General features: G+C 41.2%; 1 protein-coding gene across 3 annotated transcripts in view; it reads right to left on the reverse strand.

The window, feature by feature from the left end:
* Positions 1–9,696, reverse strand: part of nonC (serine/threonine-protein kinase Smg1) — a 17,357-nt gene extending 7,661 nt beyond the window's left edge. The window contains exons 1-11 of one of the 3 annotated variants that reach the window (XM_018504875.1): positions 9,534–9,696; positions 8,395–8,682; positions 8,084–8,307; positions 7,730–7,982; positions 7,471–7,600; positions 5,992–7,330; positions 5,753–5,909; positions 5,116–5,644; positions 4,812–4,999; positions 720–4,739; positions 293–566 (exon numbers count right to left, since the gene is read on the reverse strand). In XM_018504875.1, the coding sequence (XP_018360377.1) occupies positions 293–566; positions 720–4,739; positions 4,812–4,999; positions 5,116–5,644; positions 5,753–5,909; positions 5,992–7,330; positions 7,471–7,600; positions 7,730–7,982; positions 8,084–8,307; positions 8,395–8,621 (7,341 nt within the window). In that variant the 5' untranslated portion in view covers positions 8,622–8,682; positions 9,534–9,696. Of the gene's footprint in view, positions 1–292; positions 567–719; positions 4,740–4,811; positions 5,000–5,115; positions 5,645–5,752; positions 5,910–5,991; positions 7,331–7,470; positions 7,601–7,729; positions 7,983–8,083; positions 8,308–8,394; positions 8,683–9,516 lie in introns of those variants that run through there. The other 2 variants (XM_018504876.1, XM_018504877.1) reach the window with 2 other exon arrangements.
* Between the last annotated feature and the right edge of the window lie 455 nt (positions 9,697–10,151).

Here is a 10,151-nt window from a genome sequence, read left to right on the forward strand (position 1 = left end):
CCCCCCCCCCCCCCCTCTCTCAACTGAAAATATTAAAATAAAGAAATTATAAATGTAACAACTATACATATAAAGAATTGTAAACACGAGAGACACTCGTCTGGCGTAAAATTAAAACGTTTCGAGTGCGATGCAAAAATTTCCAAAGTCGATGCAATTTCCGAGGAGGGTATTAAAATTTCATAATCGTAATTGGACCTTTGTTATAACTAAAATTAAAAGGTATCAACTATTCATTATTTCTTTACCTTATTGAGAAAGATTTTCTCGATAAGATTATCAGAAGACTTACCTCGACCCCGGTTACTCCTAAAGCCGTTTTAATATTTGGCGTCATACGGAACGGCACCTTTTCCGGGACACGTAGAGTCTTTCCCTTCTCGAAGCAGACATTGTAATCAATGTGTACAACTTCGCCGGTGTTAAGGTCAACGAGAACGTTGTCCAAATGCCTGTCGCCTAAACCTATGATGTAGCCAATGATGGACATTACCGCAACGGAATATGAGTAGTTCTTGGTAGCTTGCCACCAGCTGCCGGCATTGATACTGTTACACCAGATCTCTCTGCAATGCATATTGGAAAAGGGAAGATGTGAGAAAAATAAACATAGAGAGAGGGGGGAGAGAGAGAGAGAAAGAGGGGGAGGGATGGGGGAATAGATGTCGAAAGATCCAAAATTGAAAAGTACGTTAATGCCTGTTTTTATTACAACTAACTTTGCCAGTAGATCCTTCGGAGTCTCCCTCATCAATTCCTCCAAAACTTTTTTCAGCACATGAATAGGCCACTCCTTTCGGTTCTCCAAGCCGATCCCGCACTCTTTCAACAACGGCGTCAACTTGTTGTAAAACAGTTCCGACGGTCGCATAATAGCAGAATTGCCGCCACCGGTCTTGCTAATCACGGCGCACTCACGCTGCTGCCATCGCTTATAAAGTATAAACAGTGGCGTAACGCCGTCGACCCACTGAATGAGACCGGATCTGGGACCTAAAGGGATCACTGAATAGTGCCGCGCCCTGTAGACCTTGATATCGCTATTCTTTGACATCATGGTGTTACATATACTCAGAAATTGCATTATCCTCTCGTCCAGATGCAGGTCCTCTAGACCCTTGAACAAATACGTATAAACGTGGCCGTCGGACCCGTGGAATATCAATTTTTTAGGCTTTGTCTTCGTCGGTAGAATCTGAACATTATTGTCCACCGACATAATGGTGACGATCCTGTTATCGATGGCAGCGACGCCCGGCATGGCGATACGGGTGTCCTTCAGATTGGCCAGAATAGGACTAATGTCCATCATTGACAGAGAATAAGCGGCTCGTCGGTGTACGCGTTGCGCTAACTTGGTTTCCAAATGTTTCAAGGCCAAACTGGCCATTTGGGGCTTTGCTGGATTCTTGGGATTGTTCAATCGATTTATCACCTCCTCTATAGAAGCACCAAACTTCTCTTGAAAGGTCTTCTCGTGTGGCGTCTCGGCAGGTACAGACGTCATAGATAACAGATTTTCTAATATAAATGTAATTGGCTTCAAAATAATCCTATGCTTCTCCGCGATCAATTTATCCTTCTCTTCGAGCGTAAGCCATATATTGTCCTGCACTCGCTGAATCTCAATTTCTAGCTGCTCGAATCGTTTGGTAATCTCGGTGTGATGTTGGCACAATGTTGCCAACCATAGTTCGTCCCACAACAATGTGATTCGTCTGAGCTCTTTCACTAGCACTTTCACTTGAATCACCGAATCCTGTATACGATTCGAGAGACAATCGACCAACTGCGAGAAATAGGAATCCATGAAACTCTCATATTCGTCGTTATATGCAATTGTTTCCGCTACTGTTTTTTCTTCATCGTCATCATCGTCCTCCTCCTTCCCTTCCTTCTCTTTTTCCTCTGCATCCTTCTCCTCCTCCTCCTCCTCCTCCTCCTCATCTTCCTCCTCCTCCTCCTCATCTTCCTCCTCTTCCTCCTCATCCTCCTCTTTCCCGTCATCATTTTCCTCTCTTTCTTTCTCCTCTCGTTCCTCCATGACAGCGTTCAAATCTACATTATTCTGCGAACTATCATTGTCATCGGGCTTTTCGTAAGGGTTAACGACCTTGCCGTACATCTTCTTCTGCCCAGATACCGCGCCCACCACGGCCGGGAACGTGATCAAATGCGGTGAATTCTCGGCCACTCGACACAACAGCTCGGATACCCGAGTCCTCACGTACGTCTCGGGATGACTGAGTCTCGAAAATAACTGCGGTATAATCTCTTTCCATGGCGCGGTCGGGGTTGTCGAGAGACCGGCTTCAAGGACATTCTGCAATTCGAGAGCATGCTTCACCACGAGTCTCAGTAATCTTAACGTTGCCGTGATGGTATCGCACTCGTTGCTGTCATTATTCGCTAATTGCAAGTATTTGAAGTACGCGTTTGCTGAAAGCTCGTAATACGAATAGATCCTTTTCTGCGCCTGTCGCCAGATGTCGACCAGCATACCGAGATGTTCGTTGCTGGCATGACTCAAGACCGACACGTTCCTCAGTTGATTTTCTATCATGTCAGATGTGTTTATGTCGTTCATATCGATATCGCCCTCGTCCTCAGGTATGGTTTTGTTCTGGCTTAGTATAGAGAAAATGGTGTTGAGATCAATTTCGGCTATATCCATCGGCAGTAACGACTGTATGTTTATCCGGTCAGTATCCGTCAATTGACCAGAGTTGGAGTTGTCCACAATCTTCCGGCCCCACTTGTAACACCAAGCGGCAAAACTGGACCAGGCACGCGGCAGATCCGGACACTGATTCACGCCAAGTTGCATCAATTTACCGATTATCATGTCCGACGTAGGAATCAGATCGATCGTCTCGCCAAACAATTTGTCCATCAAGCCGTCGTTGTGCATAGCTTCGAATCGGAGCAACTCCTCCAATTGAGGATTCTCCTTCACGTTTGTTTCTTGTTGTATCCACTTACCCAGGGTAAGCAAGAGCTTGGTTCCAGTTTCCCGTAAATCGGTAGACTGCTCGCCACTGACGATCGCTTGCGAGATTCCCAACGCGGTCACGCAACACATCCTCAAAGCCTCGCTTGTCTTCTCCATGTCATATAATAATTTCGACAATTCTCTGAATGCACGCATACTACTCTTAGTCCATTTCACGTGGATAGGCCCGTTCAGCATGCCGCTTGTGATCTCGATAAAAGTGCAAGCGGTCGGATTTTCCAATCGAATGAGATCTTGCTCCGATTTCAAGTACTTGACCATCTCTCGTTTCGCTAAATTAAAGTTGCCTTCTTTCCTGGCCGTTCTGACAACATGTAATCGTAGACTGTCCACCTCCGTAGAGCCGCTGTCGCACGCTTGATCCAGATACTCGGACCACCACAATACTTGCGTTAAAATATTGGAATTGATATTACTCACTTTATCAACTTTGTATAATTCGAAAACGTTTTTGTCCTTCTTGCCGCGCGATATGTTCTTCAGCCCCGTCGCAGAATACTGGAGCAGTATAGCATCACTGAGATACTCCGACGGCACATTCCGCAATCCATCCTGCATCACCTTGGCTGCAACCTTTTGGCATCTCTCGATAATACTATCGTCAAACGAATCGTCGAATTCGTTAAGGCGAATTCTGAGCGCAACGTTCGTCAAACTGTTGCTGCACGCAGCCAATGTTTTTGCGCAGCTCCAATTACTTTTCTTCTCCAGCAGGTTCCAATTCGACAACTCGTCCAAGGAGATCAGTTTGCCCTCCTCAAACTTTTTCAGACAATCCGCCTGCTGCGGAACAATATTTTCTGCAATTTGCTTCCCCATGACGGCATAATTCTCTTGCGTCAGCATCTCAGTCTCTCGTGATTTCCATTCCACTAATCCAGACCAGTCACTGACCGCTTTGTAACAATTGGAAAGTCTTTGCATGCAAAAGCCCAGCACTTGGCTGTCGCTCTCGAGTCTCGCGGTTCTGCCGCCTTCGTCGTCGTTTGTTTTAACATGATCGTGATCGTCGATGATCTGCTTGTAGGCATTCGCCGCTGACTCGTAACGTCCGGCGGCCTCCTCCATCGCTGCTTTCAACCAAGAGAATTGTCTGTCCTTGCTCTTGGTGTAAAGGTAAAGCCCCTGCAACGCCTCCGCTTCGCCGAGCGCGACCATCGCCTGCGTAGTCCACAATGTTGCCCTCTCAAATTCGATACCTTGTGTATTATCAGCATTGCTCAAATCCTCTAATAATCTCTGACCGTTTCGCAGCGCACTCGTCGCTAGGCCGGAGTGCAACGAGACTACGCATAAGGCCAACCGTATGCGATTCAGCCATTCCTTGCACGTCGACTTGTTCGTATGGAAGAAGGTTCTGACTGGTTTTGACAGTGGTAAGAGCGCCATCGCGCAACCATCGGCCGCATTGTGAATCACCCTTTCCAGATGTTCCAGGAACTCGACGAAGAGTCGAACTCGCGTGTGCTCGTGCAAGATGCGATCTAATTCCTGGCTCTCTAATCCCTGCTTCTTCACCACGTCTAGATTGTGGCACGATATCTCGCGAGCCAGAATCTTCAGAGCACTCTCGATCGATGTAAACGTTTCCTGTGGCTTCCCCAGAGAAGTGCGCAGCTTGTTGAGGACACAATGTTGCGCTGCCTCGAAACCGCTCCAGAAAAACAGAAACGAACAATTTGCCAATGCCAAATCATACATCCTCACTGTAGTTCTGTTCTCTGGTCTGCACGGAGAAACGTTTCGTGTGATTATCACCGTTTTCGCAAAAAAACAATCTCGGATAAAGAGTACTTACACAGCTGGCCAACATAAAGTAAATATTTCCGATAACCCGGATGCGTCGAGATAATGTTCTTGCAGTAGAAACGCCATGTACGTTTTGAAATGCTGCGCCAACAATTCCCCATTGTTGTTACTACGCATGTGCAATCTTTGAACGAGAATCAACGATTCTGTCGAATATGTCACGATCTCTCGCACCTTCTACACCATAACAGAGTCAACACAACATTTAAATACAGAAAACATTTAAATATGAAATGAGAAAGAGATGTTACCTCGACAAGTTTCGACACTACATTCAGAAAGACTGCACTTACCTTGGTGTCTGAGAATAAATGCTGTTTGTTCAATTTTGATAAAACAATGTTAATAGGCATACACATTAGCAGCGCGCCGTATTTTTCGCGAATTGTTTTGTTGCACGAAGTCAAATGCAAAGTCGCTAGGTCCACAATACTCAAATAGGTCTCTTGCTTCCATACCACATCCTTTGCGGTCATTAACATTTCGAAAAGATTGCATGCCGCGCTCGCAACATCGTCATTCGTCGTAGCGCCACAATTGATTAAACTCGCAATTATACTTTGACATTCCTGAGTTTCGCTCAAGATTCCGATATATTTTTCAGACTGTTTGCAAATCTCTTGTAACCAAGTGGACAAAAGGAGCAAAGTGCATGCGGGCGTATTTTTGTTATATGTCTTTGCTATCAAATTGAGAATTATAGACAAATGACCGCTGGCTGGTGACGTAGTCGGTACATCCAAAGTCCCGGGAAACATATCCATCGGGCGAGAAGCGGTAGTACCTGTTATCAAGCTGGAGCTTGAAACGAAGTGATTGTACCTGTTAACATACACACACACACACACAAAAATCGACACACGTTAAAATTATATATTCATTCGTTAAATTATCGAAAGAGAGTACTAGGAGTAGTAAGTTTCATTCTACCTGGAACAATGCGCATAGAGCAAATACAGAATATTATATTGCAAAAACGGACTCGCTGTAGACAGCGCAGTGTCGTATGGTTTTAACTTGACTGCAAGAAGTTCCAAGATACTGGGCTTTAAAGCCCACATTCCAATAATAGAATTACTTGCGTTTGCTAAAAAAAAATATAAAAGCGCTTATTACACGTTTTTTCGTTCTTTTTATATACTGATTTATAGCGGCGTGTATATGCTCACCTATGTCCGAAAGCGCACGTAGTATGAACGTAACTACAATCTCAACGTTGCTTTTCGTATATTGCAAATCGTTCAATGGATTGTCTGCAACCAAAATATCTATATCGGATAGTATAAGTTTGTAAGCTATCTCCAAATCCGCTAATATATAGCGATAAGATTCCTGTAATAATGGAATATTCTTTAGGCTCAGAAGACTGTGATATACGCTCAAACTCGCGTTTTGAATGGTAATGGAATTTCGAAATCTTAATTTTAGCAGCATCGAATTCTTGCCAAGTAACGTGTGCACCAACTCCAATGGCAGGTTCGCAGATACCTCCTTTATTATTTTTGATATGATGCTCAACATGGAAATAATGGTATCGTCCCAAAAGATGTTAACTCTTTGTAACTGAAGATCGATAAATTTATAGAGAAGCTCATGATTCTTTGTTACTCGACTTTGAAGATAACCAAGGAGTAAGAAGGCGCATTCATTCGCAACTACAATCAATTCTTCCTTTTCTTCCGACAAGTTTTCAATCTGTTTGACGTTTGGTTCCATCGATCGCATTACACTCATTAACAACTGTCCTTTCTCCCTGGACAGAACGTTTCCTTTGTCAGAAGCTATCTTGAAATTCTTCTTATCATTTTTCTTATTTATAGTTAATGACTTTATCATCTTAATAAGATTTTCTTCGGTAACGTCGTCTTTACTAAAATGTTTGGAAAGTATCTCGACATATTCTTGCGACGAACTCATGTTTCTTACATATTTGATCAAATTTTCTGGATTATTAGATATCTTGAGCCAAGTGTCGTTATCCTCTTCCAATTCGATCGCTTTGACAACGGTCTTTAGCATTTTTGATAGACAATTCGTTAGGAAAGACCATTGTACGTTGGGTGCAAGATTTGGATTCAGATGCTCGGCTACGCTCTTCGTTACTGTATTAAAGACAGATATTAACGACGTAATTCGCAGAATGCATTCCCTCGGTGTCGGGGACCCGTCATCGCCGGGCGAGGTACGACCGGATTCGGGCGAATTCAATTCTTCGTCGTAGCTTTCCATATCCTCCAAAAATTGACCTAGTAACGTTAGAGTAAACTGCAGATCTGCTATCCAGAACGAGCGCAACTTTTGCAAACATCGACTCGCGTAAATGACAACTGATTTTTGTTGCGTGGAATCGATGTGCCAACCCACAAGTATGTCCACAGTATCGCGGAAGTGGTTTGTGAACGTTTCTGGATAAGAATCTATGATGAGTAATATAGCATCCACGGTTGCTACCAATAAGTCTGCTCTGTCGACATTCTCTAATATTGACTGTAATTGGGACATCATCGGCTATAATGTAATTACGAAAAATTGGTTAATATCTATTGTTATGTTGAAACAAAAGTGAACAATTAGAAATTATCGAGATTTTTAATACATGTATATGTATATATATATATATATATATATATATAAATGTTTTTATTTACCATGGAGAATTCCTTCAATTTTGATATCTCAGAGTCCATCTTGAGCGTCTCGATAAGTGACTTCATTAACAGGCATTTCACATCATCTTTATGTTCCAATGAATATTTATTAAAGATCCAGTCCATATATCTAAACAACATACAAACAAGTTTTGTACTGTTCAATTTTCGTACTGTTAAATCACACATGTGTTGGGGGAATAAAGAGATACAGAATATATCTTTTACATATTCGTATTGCGTTTGAATGTGCACATACCTTTTAAAATCTTGTTCCACCACATATCCAATTCGACCCAAACACTTTGCAACCTGCTGTTTTGCCTCCTGACCAGGACCAGAGTGCAAGAAATCTAACAGACTTTCACAAATAGTTTCCATGTTCCGTCGTATGTATCGTTGATTTTCATGTGCGACGATACTTTCTTGCACTTGCTTGCAAAGTACCATGAGATGATCGTAATCATCTTCGCGGCATAGTCGTCGCAAAAGCTTAGAAATTCTCGAGTCCTCTGAAAAAAGAGAGACCAGAGAGATTTTTTTAAAAAACAAAATTCCAGCAGAACGAGCACAAACATTACACACGCACATATATATAAATACAATAAATTACCATTTATTCTTTTATCATCATAGTATTTGCCCTGTGCGTTCTCGTGATTTTTCAACGATTCTTGAAACTTGGATCTAGATGTAGCGTGATAGCTGGACTCTGAATTTGATTCGCGATCACTGAGGGTCTTTTTAAACGCCCTTCCACGTGTTCCACCCCTAGCACGATCTGTAGAGCTACCGCCACGTGCCATTCGAAATTCATTTCTTGGAAGACCGCTAAGTCTGTTACAAAGAATTATTTCTTTTTAATTACCTTGATTTACTAGAAATATCATGACAAGAGTATAATTGAAATAAAGATGATGATACCTTGGCTTAAATCTTGCAAAACTGTAATCTGAGGAGTAATTGGAGTTTCGCTGACAAATGACCAGGGTGCTGCGTGGTACATTAAGATCATTGACACTATAACCACTTATCACACCACTATCTTCTTTCTCTATTTCTCCTCCCTGATTTATAGACTCGTCTTGAGTCTCAGCACACTTGGAACCACGTAGCCTTGTGCTAGTATTAGAGTTCCCACAGCTATTCATTACATTACTCTGCAAGTGGTCTGCATGACCCACACTTAATAAATGTGTAACCTGTGGTTATCTAGACAAAAGATCATTAATTATGAAATTGCTTACACATAATTATAAATCAAAATAAACATTACATATTAAAAAATATTAAAAGTTATTAGTAAAGAACAAAAATTGTAGTCTTATTTGCACTATCCTTTCAGATAATAATGAACACTATAGATGAGTGTATATTTAAAAAAATATACATTTCATATACTGTAATAACAAAATTAATAAATTACACACACGCACGCACGCATGCACGCACACATGTATATGGGAGCTTTACTTTGATCAAGAATCTTTCTTCTACAATATTTATCAACATTGATAAATATATATATATATATATGTGTATATACTGATGCAAGAGACAATTGTATAAGGTAAAGTACAAAGTTATATGATCCAAATATTCTCAATTATACGTATAAAGTATATTATGTCATATTAAGTTATCAAAAACAATATAATTCAAAACATCCATATTTCTTTCACTAAATATTATTTCAGTTTTTACCTCACAAAATCAAACAAGTATTTTTTAAAAATAAGATTATGTAGGAAAATTTTGTAGCATAGTAAGCAACTTGTGTCATGAATTTCATTTTTTTTTTCTTATAACGATCAAGCATGCTTAATATCAAAGTGTTATCTTAAAATTTTCTAAAATCCATGAAACCACATGGAGCATCACAAATTTAGCTCCATGAATCGTAGCAAATTTAAATGGCATTAATCACGTTCTCGATTGTACGGTGTTGACGTATCTTTCGCGCAAGCAGCATCTGTTGCTGATAACGTTACCCTCCTTCTCCTCGCTCCTGAAACTCTTAGCAAAGCATTTAGGTTTAGGTCTTACGAAAAATCATTTCTCACCGATGTCGCGCAAATCTCGTGTAAATGAACGATCAGCTGTGCAGAATGTGAATAAGGCCAGCAAATTTATCGCTTCGTATCGTCTCGCGAAGATACAAGTATGAAAATGCAGATTTGAAGGTTATGAGAGGACACATTCAGTGTTCGTTCACTTCCTTGGATTTTTATCTTTTCTTCTCTAGCTAGAATCACTTCGATGAGTTCGATGTGCCTGTACCTTAGAACATATACACATGGAATGATAATAGGACGCTCAGGCTGAAGCCAAGATAGGTGTGAGAGAGAAAGATATAGAAGACCTAAAATTCGCAATGCGCATGCTCAATTTCGTCAGGTGATTCCATCTATTACGTTGTTCCATTCGTTCCAATGGATTGACGAACGGAATGACGGAACTGAACATGCGCATTGCGAATTTTATAGCGTATTTCACTGATTGCACTGGTGCGCACTCAGTGCACATCAAGGCTGTTGTACACTATTCTAATCTAAATATAAAAGTGAGATATTTCAATTGATAAAATGCCCAAAATTTATTTTATCAATAGCACAATAAAATGTATCGAATATTTCACGGTTTAATTCGTTTGTATATTTTTATTAAACGTATATCTTTAC

Source organism: Trachymyrmex cornetzi, unplaced genomic scaffold, assembly GCF_001594075.2.
Source record: "Trachymyrmex cornetzi isolate Tcor2-1 unplaced genomic scaffold, Tcor1.1 scaffold1846, whole genome shotgun sequence".
In the NCBI taxonomy this organism is placed as follows: Eukaryota; Metazoa; Arthropoda; class Insecta; order Hymenoptera; family Formicidae; genus Trachymyrmex; species Trachymyrmex cornetzi.